This window comes from Ranitomeya variabilis, chromosome 6, assembly GCF_051348905.1.
Source record: "Ranitomeya variabilis isolate aRanVar5 chromosome 6, aRanVar5.hap1, whole genome shotgun sequence".
In the NCBI taxonomy this organism is placed as follows: Eukaryota; Metazoa; Chordata; class Amphibia; order Anura; family Dendrobatidae; genus Ranitomeya; species Ranitomeya variabilis.
Window position 1 is genome coordinate 147,911,731 of NC_135237.1, and position 18,359 is coordinate 147,930,089.

Here is an 18,359-nt window from a genome sequence, read left to right on the forward strand (position 1 = left end):
CCACTCAACTTTTCATTAATATGTTGGATACAGCACTCTGTGAACAGCCAGCTTCTTTAGCAATGACTTTTTGTGGCTTGCCCTCCGTGTGGAGTGTGTCAATGACTGCCTTCTGGACATCTGGTGTTTTTTGTTAATTATAATTTACTGAGATAATGTTGGGTGTTCATTGGCTGTAAGCCATAATCATCAACATTAACAGAAATAAACACTTGAAATAGATCACTCTGTTTGTAATGACTCTATAAAATGAGTTTCACTTGTATTGAAGAACTGAAAAAATTAAACTTTTTGATGATTTTCTAATTCTGTATATGGAATAATACTTGAGCAGTCAGACTTTTATACATTTCTTTATCTACAGTTACAAATGATATCTAAATTCCACAGATAAAACAGATATTTTAGTACTCCAGCATAACCATATAATCGTGTTTCTATCAAGGAAGAAGCAAGTGGAGCAAGAATCAGAGCTTCAGTCTCTATCCAAAACCAACAACCATCTTGAAAATATTATAGATGCCATAAAGTCTCATAAGAGGAATGAAGTGTCGCAGCTGAACAAAATGCATGTAGAGACAATAAAGGTAAAGTGAAAAGAATTGAAGCTTGTTTGATTTACTGCTAAGGACCTGTGCAGACAAGCGGAGTATACAGACATGCGCTCTCTCGCTACAACTTGGACAGCACACTGGCAAATGTATTTAAGGCTGTTCAGAAAGTGGCCAAACCAAACTAAAGGGGTCATCTGTGCAAGAGCGGTACAGGTCCCTTTTGTGTGTCTGTGACAGAAGCTGCTGGCTGCTTTTGAGTTGCAAGTGGGCCCCTGTACAGAAGCACAGGTTGCACCAACTTTATGCCTTGCCGTGTGCAGATGAGGTTTTTTCTGCATGGACAGTGTCCATGTAAAAAGGAAATTGCAGCATGCATTATTCTGTTCCCTATATCAGATGAGACTCACCCATTCAAGTCTATGGGTGCCCAACAAAAATCAGATGCTGTATCAATCATCCATATTGATAACCTATTGAGTCCAAAGAGAGCCAATGGGATCCAGGTATTCAAAACCAGTATTAAAGTTTATTTACAAATAATTCTACATACAGTGGTGTACCTGAATAGGTTACCACATGAATAGTTCACAAATAATGGACAAAATACAGAAGCAACAAATGAGAGGGAGAGAGAGAGATAATATTATTTTTTTTTTTTTTTTAGTTTCCCGGATTTGAAAAGCCTTCCGGGCATGCTCAGAGTGGAAAAACGTAATAAGTTGCTGGATTCCTGTGTGTGTGACGGTCAGCGACGGATCCTGTGTCCATAGGCTTCTATTGTAGCCGACGACGGGCAGCGCAGGATGCGTCGCTGACCGATTTTCCGACGTGCAGAAAACGTTCCTCTGAACGTTTTCTCTGCACGACGGACCGCTATTTTCCGACGGATCCAGTGCGCGACGGATGAAATGGATGGCAATCCGTCGCTAATACAAGTCTATGGGAAAATGCAGGATCCTGCTAATTTTTTTGCAGGATCCTGCATTCGCAAAAAAACGACGGATTGTGGTGGAAGCGGAAAGACCGAAGTGTGAAAGAGGCCTAAGGCAAAAGGAGTCACAATTCCCTCAAGCAAAGTGGTCATCACATTATACTTCAGTCTCTGCATAGAGCTGTTTGGTGGCAACTGAATTCAACCGCTTGGTTACCCACCCTGTTTCCTGAGTCAGAACACTACTTCAAAGAGCAGCTCTCATTTTGTAACCCAGGCTTTTTTCCTCTGAAAAAAAAAACTGCGTTTATGGGTGTTCAGTACCATTGGATCCACGTGATAATCACAAGATGTGTGGTCCTTACACTATGTTACATTGGCTTGTGAAAGAATTTAAACAACCCCCTCCCCTGGCATTTTATGCGTTTTTCTACCTCACACCCAAAAAAACTGGCATTTCTGTTTTGTTTTGTTTTTTTTGGGTTTCCAGCAGTTCAAATATTATTATTATTTGTTATTATAGCGCCATTTATTCCATAGCGCTTTACATGTGAGAAGGGGTATACATAATTAAAAACAAGTACAATAATCTTAATCAATACAAGTCACGACTGGTACAGTAGGAGAGAGGACCAAGCCTGCGAGGGCTCACAATCTACAAGGGATGGGTGAGAGTACAGTAGGCAAGGGTAGAGCTAGTTGTGCAGCGGTTTGGTCTATCGGTGGTTACTGCAGGTTGTAGGCTTGTCGGAAGAGGTAGGTCTTCAGGTTCTTTTTGAAGGTTTCCACGGTAGGCGAGAGTCTGATATGTTGGGGTAGAGAGTTTGAGTATAGAAGATGCGCGGGAGAAATCTTGAATGCGATTGTGGGAAGAGGAGATAAGTGGGGAATATAGAAGAAGATCGTGTGAGGATTTGAGTTTGCGTGCAGGTAAATACCGGGAGACGAGATCACAGATGCATGGAGGAGACAGGTTGTGGATGGCTTTGTATGCCATGGTTAGGGTTTTGAACTGGAGTCTCTGCGTAATGGGGAGCCAGTGCAGGGATTGACAGAGGGGAGAGGCTGGGAAATAGCAGGGGGACAGGTGGATTAGTCAGGAAGCAGACTTTAGAATAGATTGGAGGAGTGCGAGAGTGTTAGAGGGGAGGCCACAGAGCAGGAGGTTGCAGTAGTCGAGGCGGGAGATGATGAGGGCATGGACTAGGGTTTTTGCAGATTCTTGGTTGAGGAATGTATGGATGTGGGAAATATTTTTGACCGGAAGTGGAAAGGGCTTGGATATGTAGTTTGAGGGAGAAATCGGTGTTAAAGGGCCACTGTCACCCCCTCCAGCCCCGTTATAAACTAAAAGAGCCACCTTGTGCAGCAGTAATGCCGCAGTCTAACAAGGTGGCTCTTTTAGTTTTTGATTCAGTAATTACCTCAATAAAGCGTTTTAAAAATTGGCCACAAATACCAGATTTTGTACCTGGAGGCGGTCCGAAGCGTCCTCTATGAATCTCCCAACTGCCGTCACTCTTCTCTTCAGGGGCGATGGTCGCCGCCCCCTTCGCGCTGTTTCTTCTTAAATCCGGCGCCTGCGCTGTGCGTGCCTGCCTGGGGCCTGCGCAGTGTTCATTGTCAGTCACAGCTCAGATGCCGGGTGCCTGACTGCGCCTGTGCGGGCAGTGCGGCCACCCTGTTGCTGAATCCCCGCCCCGCACTGTGTTATTCATTATGCACAGTGCGGAGCTGGGGGAGCGTCTGAGCTGGGGGAGCGTCTGAGCTGGGGGAGCGTCTGAGCTGGGGGAGCGTCTGAGCTGGGGGAGCGTCTGAGCTGGGGGAGCGTCTAAACAGCGCAGTGCGCATGCCCAGGAACCCCAGCCCCGCACTGTGCATAATGAATAACACAGTGCGGGGCGGGGATTCAGCAACAGGGTGGCCGCGCTGCCCGCACAGGCGCAGTCAGGCACCCGGCATCTGAGCTGTGACTGACAATGAACACTGCGCAGGCCCCAGGCAGGCACGCACAGCGCAGGCGCCGGATTTAAGAAGAAACAGCGCGAAGGGGGCGGCGACCATCGCCCCTGAAGAGAAGAGTGACGGCAGTTGGGAGATTCATAGAGGACGCTTCGGACCGCCTCCAGGTATAAAATCTGGTATTTGTGGCCAATTTTTAAAACGCTTTATTGAGGTAATAACTGAATCAAAAACTAAAAGAGCCACCTTGTTAGACTGCAGCATTACTGCTGCACAAGGTGGCTCTTTTAGTTTATAACGGCTGGAGGGGGTGACAGTGGCCCTTTAAGGATTACACAGATGCATGTAGAAAAGCCGCGGAGACACCATCACGTGTTTCTCAACGCAAGCAATGAATAGCCAGGTCTTTCACCGGGAAGGAGCAACCACAGGAAGGGCAGCATCCTTGAAAGGAAAACCACCTATGCCAAAACATGGTATCCATCCACAGACAGCTGTTCCGGGGTATTTGCCCCTTATCAGTGTGGAGTAGGAAACTGGCTATTAGGAGCAGTGCCTAGTGAAAAGACTATAAACATAAGGATGAATGACCTCGGGGAGATCAAAGCATCCAACACCGCAGAGACACCATCACGTGTTTCTCAACGCAGTGATCCAGAACACTGCCCCATCCCTAAACTGAAATATGCAAATGCATGTAGAAAAGCCGCGGAGACACCATCACGTGTTTCTCAACGCAAGCAATGAATAGCCAGGTCTTTCACTAGGCACTGCTCCTAATAGCCAGATTCCTACTCTACACTGATGAGGGGCAAATACCCCGAAACAGCTGTCCGTGGATGGATACCATGTTTTGGCATAGGTGGTTTTCCTTTCTTGGATGCTGCCCTTCCCATGGTTGTTCCTTCCCGGTGCAAGACCTGGCTATTCATTGCTTGCATAGAGAAACACATGATGGTGTCTCCGCGGCTTTTCTACATGCATTTGCATAATTCCCTTTTAGGGATGGGGGCAGTGTTCTGCATCACTGCTTTGAGGAACACGTGATGGTGTCTCCGCAGTGTTAGATGTTTTGATCTCCCGAGGTCATTCATCCTTATGTTTAAGGATTACACAGAGGCAGCGAGCTTGTGTGAATGGGGAGAGTGGGCAGCCATTTACTTTAATGGATAGGTCTGTTGGGGAGTGAAGTGAGGTGGGGGACAAATGATGAATTCTGTTTTGTCCATATTAAGTTTTAGAAATCTAGCAGAGAAGAAGGATGAAATAGCAGACAGATATTGTGAGATTCTGGTTAATAGGGTGGTGATATCTGGTCCAGAGATGTAGATCTGTGTGTCGACGGCATAGAGATGATACTGAAAGCCGTGAGATTCTATGATCTGTCCCAGGCCGAAGGTGTAAATGGAGAAGAGCAGGGGCCATAGGACTAAACCTTGCGGGACTCCGACAGATAGAGGACGAGGTGAGGAGGTGGTGTGTGAGTGGGAGACGCTGAATATCATAAAGGTATGATGAGATCCAGGATAGGGCCAAGTCTGTGATGCCAAGGAATGAGAGGGTCTGTAATAATAGGGAATGGTCCACTGTGTCAAAGGCCGAGGACAGGTCCAGGAGGAAGAGGACAGAGTAGTGTCGCTTGGCCTTGGCGGTTAATAGGTTAGTTTCAGTGGAATGGTGTGACCGGAAGCCAGATTGTAAGCGGTCGAAGAGGGAGCAAGAAGAGAGGCGGGAGGACAGTTCAAGATGGACATGTTGTTCCAGTAGTTTTGAGGCATAGAAGTTATATGGGGCGATAGCTAGGTACAGTGGATGAGTCAAGAAAGGTCTTTTTGAGGATTGGTGTGATTGAGGCATGTTTAAAGCTTGAGGTGAAGACACCAGTTGTTAGTGATAGGTTGAAGAGATGGGATAGGGTTGGGATGAAGACTGTGGTGAGGTTTGAGATGAAGTGGGATGGTGTCAGGTTAAGTGCACAGGTGGTGAGATGCAATCTTGAGAGTAGAGTGGAAAGTCCACCTTCTGTAATGGTTGAGAAGTTGGTTTTGGAGGAGGAGGGCTGGGCAGTTAGGAGAAAGGGCTCTGGGGGTTGTTGACCAAAACTGTCTCTGATGTTATCAATCTGCTTGAAAAATGAGGCAAAGTCTTTGGCTGAGATGAGTGGAGACGGAGGAGAGAATTGAAAGTGTTGAATAGCTGTTTAGGGTTGTGAGACAGGGAGGATATGAGAGATGAGAAGTATGTTTGTTCTGCTGCAGCGAGTGAGGCCTTGAAAGTAGCGAGGGACTGTTTGAATGCGATGAAGTGCTCATTGGAGTGGGATCTTTTCCATCTCCGCTCAACAGCCCTGGAAGCTTGCCTCAGTTCTTTGGTCAGGCTGGTGTGCCAGGGCTGTCTGTTGATTTTGCGAGCTTTGGTATGTGAGAGGGGCAACCGATTCGAGAGCTACAGCTATTGTGGTGTTATACAAAGCTGCAGCCGCATCTGCATTGTGTAGCGAACTTATGCCTGTAAGAGGGAGAAGGGATTCAGACAGTGAGTGTAGATTGAGGTGTTTAAGATTTCTCCGAGGGTGTGCAAGTTTCTGAGGTGGGGATTGTGGACAAGGAGTGGAGAGGGAAGAGAATGTGAGTAGGTTGTGGTCCGAAAGAGGGATAGGCGAGTTAGAGAGGGAACAGAGGCGGGTGAAGATGAGGTCCAATGGGTGGCTGCAGAAGACCATTGAGCCAGGCAGAAGGAGGAAGTGAGAGATAGAAGCTAAGTGGCAGCTGAGAGGGAAGTGTCAATGGGAATGTTGAAGTCGCCTATTATGATAGTGGGGATGTCCGCGTAAAGGAAATTAAGTAGCCAGGTGGTAAAGTGGCCAAAGAAGGTGGTGGCTGGCCCTGGGGGATGGTAAATGACAGCCAGTTGGAGGGGGAATAGATGCGCACAGAGTGCACCTCAAAGGAAGGGAGGGTAACAGAGGGTGGCAGTTGGATTGGGGTGAAGGAGCAGTTATCTGACAGGAGAAAACCAACTCCTCCACCATGCTTGCTGCTGGGGCGGGGTGTATGGGAAAGGTGGAATCCACCATATGAGAGAGCAGCAGAAGAGGCTGAGGCAGAGGGGGTGAGCCAGGTTTCGAGGATGGCGAGGAAGGAAAGTGTGTGAGTAATGATAAGATCATGAATGTGAGAAAGTTTGTTGCAGACAGAGCGAGCGTTCCACAGAGCTGTTAGTGGAACTGGGGAAGCGGGGGCTGGGCGAATGGGTATAATGTTAGAGAGGTTACGAAACGACGTGATAGAGCGTCGATGGAAGGTAGAAATGACTGGGAATGTGGTGAGGAGGGCCAGGATTTGGAGGGATATCACTGGCAGTGTGGAGGAGCAGGGAAAGTGTTAGCAGGTGGGAGCAGGAGAGAGCATGAGGGGACTGTCTGTTTGGAGACAGAGGATTGTGTGTTGAGGATCAGTTCAGAGGAGGAGATCAGATGAATGGGGAGGATTGAAGAAGAGATGACCAGTTCCTTACTAGGTGTAGAGATTAAGGGGGTTAGTAGAAAGTGAAGGATTATAGGGGTGAGAGTGAAAATAAACAGAAACATTGTTTACAGTGACTGTATCCAGTTACCTTCAGTTCCCTTCTGGTTCAATTCTGGAATTAATTCTGAGTATTGCACTTCTATGATACACTGCTATGATACACTGGGCAAACTTATGCTATACAATATGGGTAAGTTCACACAGGGCGTTTTTGCTGCTTTTTCCAGGACGTCCCCCTGACAGCACACTGGAGGACGTCCTCCTCCTCCTTGCAGGGACAGGAAAAACAACACGAGAGGTTAAAAGGTCCCACTCCGCCCCCTTTCCTTCAGTGTTTTTCCTGTCCCTGCATGGAGGGACACACGAGCGCAGCGCAGAAGCTTACCGATCCAGAGGGCTCGGGGGGGATCGTGCGACTAGGCCAATATCCTCCCCCCCGCGATGATAGCCCAGGGCAGAAACTTCCCGATGGGGAGTCCCTCTGCCCAGAGACCAGTCGAGCGGACGAGCTCCTGGGTGAGCCACTTCTTCCCAATGGGGGGCTCTCTGCTCAGGCGCCATGGCAGGACAAGAGGCGCCGCATAGGAATGCAGGAGTATGCGGCAGCAGCAGGCTCAGCGTGCATTCCACAAGGTGGAACGCGGAAGTAAGGGAGTCAGATATCTAAACGTCACTTCCGGTGACGTCGTGAAGGTAGGTCTGCTTCATATCCGGTGTCGGCGGCATCCCAGCATGCATTCCACCTTGTGGAATGCGGAAGAAGGTTGAATAACAGGTGCAGACCCTGGACTGCCACAAATATTTCGCCCAGCGTTCTGCAGAGCGAGGGACGTGGAAGGCGCCAGGATTCGTATACCGTGGCGATTTCCAACTGCAGGGCACGAAATTATCGTGGGGCAGTCTGTGCTAGCCGAGCACATAGCTGTTACGGATGCCGGAAACTAAGGGTGAGTGCAGCAGAAGCTGCTATACCCTTTATTTGTTTGTAGAGATTACACATTCACCCTGGGTGTCAAGCAGTAAGGAATACCATGCAGATTAAGGAAGAACCACGTCCAAAATCTAGACAAGATCTGATGTTCGGAGGTCTCACATCTCAGAAAGTGTTCCCAGTGAGCGAACACATTAGATTGATGATATCACAGGAATGGAAGGATGCGGAACGTAGATTGGTGATGTCTCGAGAGTTTAAGAACCGCCTACCGTTTGACCCAGAAGAGATCAAGTCTTGGGAGGAAATTCCTAAAGTGGATGTTCCTATAGCCAAGGTTACAAAGAAGACATCCATCCCCTTTGAGGATTCATCCAGCCTCAAAGATGCAATGGACCGCAAAACAGATATCCTTTTACGTCGAGCCTGGGAAACTTCAGCGGCCCTAATAAAGACTAACATAGCAGCCACTTCAGTGGCAAGGTCCATGTTCCTGTGGATGGGACAATTGGAAGAACATTTAATTAATAAGACCCCGCGGGCAGATATAATTGCTTCTCTGCCTATTATAAAGTCGGCCACGGCTTTCATGGAGGACACTTCAGCTGAGTCTGTTAGATTTGCAGCTAGAAATAGCTCTTTATCTAATGCAACCTGCAGGGCTGTTTGGCTTAGCTCTTGGTCAGGAGATAACACCTCTAAAAATAAACTGTGTGCCATTCCATTCACAGGTTCCAGAATATTTGGTCAGGCTTTAGATGACATTTTAGAATTTGCGTCAGATAAAAAAGGGTTTCCCGAGGATAAACCTAGGAAATTTCAGCCCTTTCGAAGAAGGCCTCCTCCTCCCCCTCCCACCCAAAGACAACCTGACTATAGAGAACAATGGAGATCCAACAGGGGGACCTTTAAAGGTTCCTACGCTCAGAACAGAAGGGGAAGAAGTTCCCTTTTTGGTTCAAGTTCTAGACCGAGAAGACTATGACGCCATAGGTATAGGGGGGAGATTAAGCCTCTTTCTAGACAACTGGAGTCTGATCTCGTACAACAGTTATGTCCTCAATATAATATCAGAGGGTTACAAAATAGAGCTGGTATCTCACGCTCCTCAAAGGTATATCTCACCAACAGTAGTAACTCCAGACTCCCCAATGTTCTCAGACCTTCAGAAACTGTTCAGCTCCCAGGTCATAGTGCGGGTTCCCACTCCAGAAATAGGAGTAGGTCACTATTCCTCTCTATTCTCAATCCCAAAATCTTCAGGGGAAACCCATGCAATAATAAATCTAAAGCCTCTGAATGTATACGTCAAATACAAAAGATTCAGAATGGAATCGATAAGGTCAACTATACACCTTATAAAAAAAGATTCGGTGATGTGCACTCTCGATCTGAAGAGTGCGTATTATCAGGTTCCAATTCATTCATCATCTCATGAGCTGCTGAGGTTCTCGGTGACAGTTCCGGACCAAACCTGCCACTTCCAGTTTCAATGCCTCCCATTTGGTCTAGCATCAGCTCCAAGAATATTCACGAAATTGGTAGCAGAGGTAGTGGCTTACCTAAGAAACCAAGGAATAACAATAATTCCATATTTAGACGATTTTCTCCTGGTAGCACGAACAGAGGACATTTTGCTGCGGCACAGAGATAGAGTCATAGCAGTATTGGAACATCTAGGATGGGTGGTAAACCGAAAGAAGTCACGCCTAAGACCCGAATCCCGAAAAATATTCCTGGGAGTACTCTTGGATTCTAAGACAATCCTTTTTGCCAAGAGACAAACAGATCTCGATAAAGATGATTTTAGAGTTCCTGAGGAGTCCAGTTACTATAAGATCAGCCATGGAAATCTTGGGGAGGATGACGGCCTGCATCCCTTGTGTCCGGTGGGCTCAGGCTCACTCAAGGCCATTACAAAACCAGGTCCTTACGGTATGGGATCGTCGTCGATCATCGCTGGACAGAAAGATACAGCTATCAACAACTGTAAGAAGGTCTCTACGATGGTGGACTCAATACAGCAACCTGGGAAAAGGTGTACCTTGGATCTCAATCCCTTGTGTGGTAATCACCATGGACGCAAGTCAGTGGGGATGGGGAGCACACTTGGGAGGAAGATTCTTTCAGGGCAAGTGGCCCGAAGAGATCAGTCATATGTCATCAAATTACAGAGAACTTATCAGACAACGTGACAGCAGTATCCTTTTTGAGACACCAAGGAGGCCCCAGACACAAGACACTTCAAGATCTAGCACAAACAATATTTGCTTGGGCAGAAAACACAGTTCTGTCAATTACGGCAGTGCATCTAGAAGGATCTCAGAATATTCTGGCCGACTACCTGAGCAGAAGAAAGGTTTGTCCAACAGAATGGGAACTAAATCAGGAAATTTTTCAAATGCTATGTCATCGTTGGGGAACTCCCAGGATAGATCTGTTCGCCATGAGAAAAAATTCGAAAGTGCCCAGATTCTATTCCCTCAACCCTTCAGACATGCCAGAAGCAGTCGACGCTTTAAGTCAAACATGGAACGAACCTCTCTCTTATGCATTTCCCCCAATAGCGGTAATTCCAGTAGTGCTCAGGAAAAGTCAGGTGGACCAGGCAACAGTACTAACGATTGTACCATTCTGGCCAAAGAGAAGTTGGTTTCCATTGTTGGGAGCCATGACAACGGAGAACCCTATCAAGCTTCCGTTATGGAAGAACATCATTCATCAAGGGCCTGTATTACACCAAGATCCGGGAAGATTACACCTATCAGCATGGATCCTGAGAGGACATTTTGAAAGCCCGAGGTCTATCTGATGAAGTAATTACAACCATCCAGGCTAGTAGGAAACCTGTGACTGCAGCCATCTACCACAAGATCTGGAAGAGGTTTTGTACGGAGAGTGGCAGGTCGGCCGTGATGCCGGGAGCCTTGGATGTTCCTAGAGTTTTGAATTTTCTTCAATCCGGCTTCAACATGGGGCTTAGGCCGAGTACTCTTAAAGTTCAGATCTCAGCCCTCAGTACTTTCTTAGATTATCCATTGGCTTCCCACCCTTGGATAATTAGATTTGTGAAAGCCATTCAGAGATTACGTCCTACCTTAAGACAGTTAGCACCTACATGGGACTTAAAATTGGTCCTCAGGGCTCTATGTAAAAGCCCTTATACTCTTGAGGAGGACATGCCTATTTCAATACGTACTTGAAAGACAGCCTTTTTAGTAGCAATTACAACAGCTAAACGCGTGGGTGAAATTCAAGCTGTCAATTAAAGATCCATACCTTCAGGTCCGTGATGACCATATAGTACTAAATTTAGATCCATCATTTATCCCTAATGTATCCTCAGTAAAAAACCGAAACCAAGAAATAATTTTACCTTCCTTTTGTGAAAACCTTTCTAATGTAAAGGAACAAGCATTACATTCATTGGATATCAGATAGGCAGTATTAAACTATCTAGAGGCCACTAGTTCCTGGAGGAAGGATTCTAACCTTTTTGTTTGTTTGGGGGTAAGAATAGAGGTAAAAAAGCTTCAATAGCTAGATGGATAACTACTTTAATTTCAAAAGCCTACTCATCAGAAGGGGTAAACTGTCCAACAGGGATTAAAGCTCATTCTACTAGGGCTGTCACAGCATCATGGGCTGAACGGGCAGGGGCATCCCTAGATCAGATTTGCAAGGCCGCAACTTGGGCCAGGGTAAACACATTCTGCAAGCATTATAAACTTGACATATTAGCAGCTCAGCAGACATCATTTGGGAGAAAGGTTCTCCAAGCAGTTGTCCCACCCTAAAGGAGGTTTCTTGGGTATTCTCCAGTGTGCTGTCAGGGGGACGTCCTGGAAAATGGGTATTATACCTACCGATAATTCGGTTTCCAGAGTCCATCCTGACAGCACCGTTATTTCCCCCTCTATGTATACTATTTCATGTACGGTAATATGTTGGTTAATTAACATTTTAATTTGCATCTATCCATAGTGTGGTACTTGTCAAAACACTGAAGGAAAGGGGGCGGAGTGGGACCTTTTAACCTCTCGTGGTGTTTTTCCTGTCCCTGCAAGGAGGAGGAGGATGTTCTCCAGTGTGCTGTCAGGATGGACTCCTGGAAACCGAATTATCGGTAGGTATAATACCCATTTTTTCCTGCAGCAAAACCTGATCATCTTGGCAGGAAAGAAACTGCGTCAAAAACGCAGGTTTAAAAGCATTTTTGGTGCGGTTTTTTTTTTGTGCTTTTTTTTTTTTTCTTTGTCCATGCTAATGTCCTTATTCAGCTGCAAAAACGCAGCAAATGATACCTGCGTTTTTGCTGCGATTTTTCAACACCCATTCAAGTCAATGGGTGAAAAAACGCAGCAAAAACGCTGAAAGAAGTGACATGCTCTGTCCAAAATACGCAGCAAAGCACAAAATACTGCTCAAACAAAAACCAATGTGTGTGCATGAGATTTCTGAAATCTCAGGCTTTGCTGGTACTGTAAAAAGCAGCTGAAAATTGGCATAAAAATCGCAGCAAAAACGTCCTGTGTGAACTTGCCCTTAATGTGCAATAAAGTGCATTCAGGTGTGAAGCAGAGGGGAGTGGTCTGTGCTCCTATTGGTCAGATAATTAAGAGAGCCAGATGTATATGATCAAAGCAGAGTAAACAAGGTCATAAATAACATTGGGGATATTGCATGGTTCAGTTGAAAAGCATACCAAGTTTTGTTACAGGCTGAGATAGGAAAGTTCAGTTTGGGAAAGCTGGATGACATACCTGCAGGGAGAATAGATAAATATACATGCTGATTAGAGTGCGATGATGTCAGATGGCAGGGTACTATCTCTATACATCATTCTGGAATTAGTTCTGAGCATTACACTTCTATGATAAACTTATGTGATACACTGGGCAAACTGAAAGAACATGCATTCAACTGTGAACATTTTTATTTTATTTATATTGTGATGTAAACAACAAAAAGGACAAAATAACTGAAAACTTCAGTGTGCACAACTATTTAACCCCCTAAAGGCAGTACTTTGTAGAGCCTCATTTTACAGGAATTACAGCTGCAAGTCGCTTTGGATAAGTCTCTGAGATTACCTTATCTTGCCACTGAAATTTTTGCCCATTCTTCAAAGCAAAACTTCTTCATCAGCTTCAAGTTTATTGTTCACCAGAGGAAACCATCTATCTTCATGTTTGACCACATATTCTCAATTGGATTAAGGTCTGGGCTTCGACTAGGCCATTCCAAAACATTTACACGTTTCCCCTTAACGTCCAATGACTGGCAGAGTCCATCATTGCACGCCTCCCACCTGTTTTGGTGCAGGCTCCAGCACATGACAACTGATCTGGTCAGTTGACATGTGTTCCTAACAGCTGCTGGTGGAATTGCGATTTACCCGTGGCTGTTAGCATGTTAAATGCCTCTGTCGAACGCTGACAGCGGCATTTTACATACACGCGCAGGAAGCGCGTCATTACCTCCTCCCATCAGCGCATGTGTCACATGACCGGGGGTCGCCAATGGGTTGCATGACAACCAGGGGTCAGCAGGAGAACCCTCTGGTTGTCATAGCAAGTGAGCATATCTGCTACATAGAGCAGGGCTGTAGCACAAGCGATCGGATGATCGCAGCTTCTAGTCTCCCCAAAAAAAAAAATTTTAAAAAATATTAAGTTCAAATCATCCCCCTTTCGCCCCATTCAAAATATAACAGTAAAAAAAAAATCGCATATACACATACCGTATATACTCGAGTATAAGCCGACCCGAGTATAATCCGACCCCCCCCCCCCTAATTTTGCCACAAAAAACTGGGAAAACTTATTGACTCGAGTATAAGCCTAGGGTGGAAAATGCAGCAGCTACCAGTGAATGTCAAAAAAAAAAATAGATACCAATAAAAGTAAAAATTAATTGAGACATCAGTAGGTTAAGTGTTTTTGAATATCCATATTGAATCAGGAGCCCCATATAATGCTCCATACAGTTCATGATGGGCCCCATAAGATGCTCCATACAAAATACGCCCCATATAATGCTCCATATTATGCTGCACAAAGGTTAATAATGGCCCCATAAGATGCTCCATAGAAACATTTGCCCCATACAATGCTGCATAAAGGTTGATGGTCCCATAAGATGCTCCACACATTATGGCCCAATAAGATACTCCGCACATTATGCCCCATAAGATAATCCATACATTATGGCCCCATACAATGCTCCATACATTGTGGCACCATACAATGCTCCATACATTGTGGCCCCATACGATGCTCCATACATTTGCCCCATATGGTGTTGCTGCGATTAAAATTAAAAAAATCACATACTCGCCTCTCTTCGCTCAGGCCCCTGGCACTTGCGATAGTCACCTTCCTCGTTCCACGCGCCGCTCTGTCTTCCATCCTCTGCACTGACTGTTCAGGCAGAGGGCGGCGTGCACACTAATCGCGTCATCACGCCCTCTGACCTGAACAGTCAATGCAGAGGATGGAAGACAGAGCAGCGCGCAGCGTTGGAACGAGGAAGGTGACTATCGTGCAATGCTCACCTCCCCTATATACTCACCTGCTCCCGACGCAGTCCCTGGCAGCATCTCACTGTCAGATGGTCTCCGGGAGCCGGCGGCATCTTCCTGTGTTCAGCGGTCACATACTGCTCATTACAGTAATGAATATGCGTCCATATTCATTACTTTAATGAGCGGTACCATGTGACCGCTGAACACAGGAAGAGCTGCCCGGAGACCATGGGACATGCAGGGACAGCGCCAGGAGCAGGTGAGTATGTCACCACGCCACTGTTTGCTGCAACAATGCAATAAAATGCCATAACAGGCGATCAAAAGATCGTATGTACACCAATATATCAATAAAAACGTCAGATCAGTGCGCAAAAAATAAGCCCTCACTCGGCCCCAGATCCCAAAAAGTGTAGACGCTGCAGTCTTGGAAATTGGCCTTTTTATTTTTATTTATTTTTTTATTTATTTTTTTTTTTACAGCCTTTGGATTATTTTTTCACTACTTAAATAAAAAAAGATTCTAGACATGTTTGGTGTCTGTGAACTTGTAATGAGCTGGAGAATCATAATGGTGGGTCAGTTTTAGCATTTAGAAAACATGGTAAAAAAAAATCCCCCAAAAAAATTGTGGAAGAGAACTTTTTTTTGCAATTTCATCGCATTTCAAATTTTTTTCCCCAATTTCCATTACATGCTATAGTAAAATCAATGGTTCCATTCAAAAATACAACTCGTCCCACAAACAACAAGCCCTCACATGGCCATATTAACGGAAAAATAAAAAAGTTATGGCCGTGGGAAGAAGGAGAGCAAAAAATGGAAACACAAAAATGGAAATACCCCTGTCCTTAAGGGGTTAAACCACTAGTGTAGCTTTAGCAGTATGCTTTGGGTCATTGTCTTGTTGGAAGGTGAACCTCTGTACCGGTCTCAAATCACTGACAGACTGAAACAGGTTTAGCTCAAGTACAGGTCCTTCTCAAAAAAATTAGCATATAGTGTTAAATTTCATTATTTACCATAATGTAATGATTACAATTAAACTTTCATATATTATAGATTCATTATCCACCAACTGAAATTTGTCAGGTCTTTTATTGTTTTAATACTGATGATTTTGGCCTACAACTCCTGATAACCCAAAAAACCTGTCTCAATAAATTAGCATATTTCACCCGTCCAATCAAATAAAAGTGTTTTTTAATAACAAACAAAAAAACCATCAAATAATAATGTTCAGTTATGCACTCAATACTTTGTCGGGAATCCTTTGGCAGAAATGACTGCTTCAATGCGGCGTGGCATGGAGGCAATCAGCCTGTGACACTGCTGAGATGTTATGGAGGCCCAGGATGCTTCAATAGCGGCCTTAAGCTCATCCAGAGTGTTGGGTCTTGCGTCTCTCAACTTTCTCTTCACAATATCCCACAGATTCTCTATGGGGTTCAGGTCAGGAGAGTTGGCTGGCCAATTGAGCACAGTAATACCATGGTCAGTAAACCATTTACCAGTGGTTTTGGCACTGTCAGCAGGTGCCAGGTCGTGCTGAAAAATGAAATCTTCATCTCCATAAAGCATTTCAGCCGATGGAAGCATGAAGTGCTCCAAAATCTCCTGATAGCTAGCTGCATTGACCCTGCCCTTGATGAAACACAGTGGACCAACACCAGCAGCTGACATGGCACCCCACACCATCACTGACTGTGGGTACTTGACACTGGACTTCAGGCATTTTGGCATTTCCTTCTCCCCAGTCTTCCTCCAGACTCTGGCACCTTGATTTCCGAATGACATGCAAAATTTGCTTTCATCAGAAAAAAGTACTTGGGACCACTTAGCAACAGTCCAGTGCTGCTTCTCTGTAGCCCAGGTCAGGCGCTTCTGCCGCTGTTTATGGTTCAAAAGTGGCTTTACCTGGGGAATGCGGCACCTGTAGCCCATTTCCTGCACACGCCTTTCCACACCAGACTCAGTCCACTGCTTCCTCAGGTTCCCCAAGGTCTGGAATCGGTCCTTCTCCACAATCTTCCTCAGGGTCCGGTCACCTCTTCTCGTTGTACAGCGTTTTCTGCCACATTGTTTCCTTCCAACAGACTTACCATTGAGGTGCCTTGATACAGCACTCTGGGAACAGCCTATTTGTTGAGAAATTTCTTTCTGGGTCTTACCCTCTTGCTTGAGGGTGTCAATGATGGCCTTCTTGACATCTGTCAGGTCGCTAGTCTTACCCATGATGGGGGTTTTGAGTAATGAACCAGGCAGGGAGTTTTTAAAAGCCTCAGGTATCTTTTGCATGTGTTTAGAGTTAATTAGTTGATTCAGAAGATTAGGGTAATAGGTCATTTAGAGAACCTTTTCTTGATATGCTAATTTATTGAGACAGGTTTTTTGGGTTATCAGGAGTTGTAGGCCAAAATCATCAGTATTAAAACAATAAAAGACCTGACAAATTTCAGTTGGTGGATAATGAATCTATAATATATGAAAGTTTAATTGTAATCATTACATTATGGTAAATAATGAAATTTAACACTATATGCTAATTTTTTGAGAAGGACCTGTTTATCCTTGTATTTCGCACCATCCATCTTTCCCTCGTCTCAGACCTTTTTCCCTGTCCCTGCTGCCGAAAAGCATCCTTACAGCATGATGCTGCCCCCACCATGTTTTACTGTGGGGATTGTGTTCTTGGGCTGATGAGCTGTGTTGGTAGTTTTTACCTTGATTGCCAAAAGTTAAATTTTGGTGCCATCTGACCACAGCACCTTCTACCATACATTTGGAGAGTCTCCTACATGTCTTTTAGTAAACTCAAAACAAGCCTTACAATTTGTGTATAAGTAAAGGCTTTTTTCTGCTCACTGTTCCATAAAAGCCAACATTAAGGAGTGTATGACTTATTTTGGTCATATGGACAGATACTCCAATCTCTACTTGTAAACTTTGCAGCTCCTACAGGGTTACCTTTTTGTCTCTGTGCTGCCTCTCTGATTAATGCCCTCTTTGCCTGGGCTGAGTGTGTTGGTGGGTGGCCCTCTCTTGGCAGGTTTGTTGTGTTTGAGTCATGTTTGGATATTTCCTTGGTCTTCATGTTGTTGTTTGGTTAGTGGTATCTCTTGCTTAATGGTGTTGCAGCCTCTGTGGCCTTTCAGAAAAGGCATGTATATATTGTGACAATTAAACTTCGCACAGGTGGAGGACTTCTTTCAATAAGCTTGTGACTTATGAATAGAGTTGCTTGCACCAAAAATTTGTAGGGGATTTATAGCAAAAGGTGGGAATACATATGCACACGCCAATTTTTAGGTATTAAATTATATCTATAGAATTAATCTATATATTACTTATACTTAGACTATTTTGGATCACACGCAAATCAGATTACAAAAACATTTACACAGAGGTGGTAATGTAACAAAATGGGTAAAAAGCCAAGGGGCTGAGTACTTTTGCAAGCCACTGTACATTTGCTATACAGCACATATGTAGGTACATGCCAAGGCACCCACTTGGAGCATTATGTGCACAGGAAAGGTCTACGCCTGGGGAGAAAAGCCGTTTTCACTTTCATGGTCTTCCAAAAATTTTTTTTTCTGCTATTAGAACATGACGACTCCCACAAGAGCCTACAACCTGAGGTCTCGACTTGTGCCACGTTCCAGCCCAGATTGCTTGCAGCCTGACTTTATGGATACACCCAAGTCACGAGGAGATGATCTGGACAATATTGTTGATGAACCCATCCCTCCAGAGATGAGTGAACAAGCCTATGAAGCTATTGCTGAGGAGCTAAGAATGGTGCAGGTATGCTGAAAACTTAGTAGAGCTCACTATTGGGGTTCTCCTACTATGTAAAACAAAAAAAACTAATTTCTTAACTGAAATTGAAGTATTGTGTTTTGCTGTTTCTTTAGCTCCAATACTC

At 45.1% G+C, this 18,359-nt stretch overlaps 1 protein-coding gene across 1 annotated transcript in view; it reads left to right on the top strand.

The window, feature by feature from the left end:
* KIF15 (kinesin family member 15) overlaps positions 1–18,359 on the top strand; it is a 169,351-nt gene that overhangs the window by 98,091 nt on the left and 52,901 nt on the right. The window contains exons 16-17 of the mRNA XM_077269093.1: positions 446–587; positions 18,038–18,238. Coding sequence (XP_077125208.1) covers positions 446–587; positions 18,038–18,238 — 343 coding nt within the window. The remainder of the gene's footprint in view (positions 1–445; positions 588–18,037; positions 18,239–18,359) is intronic.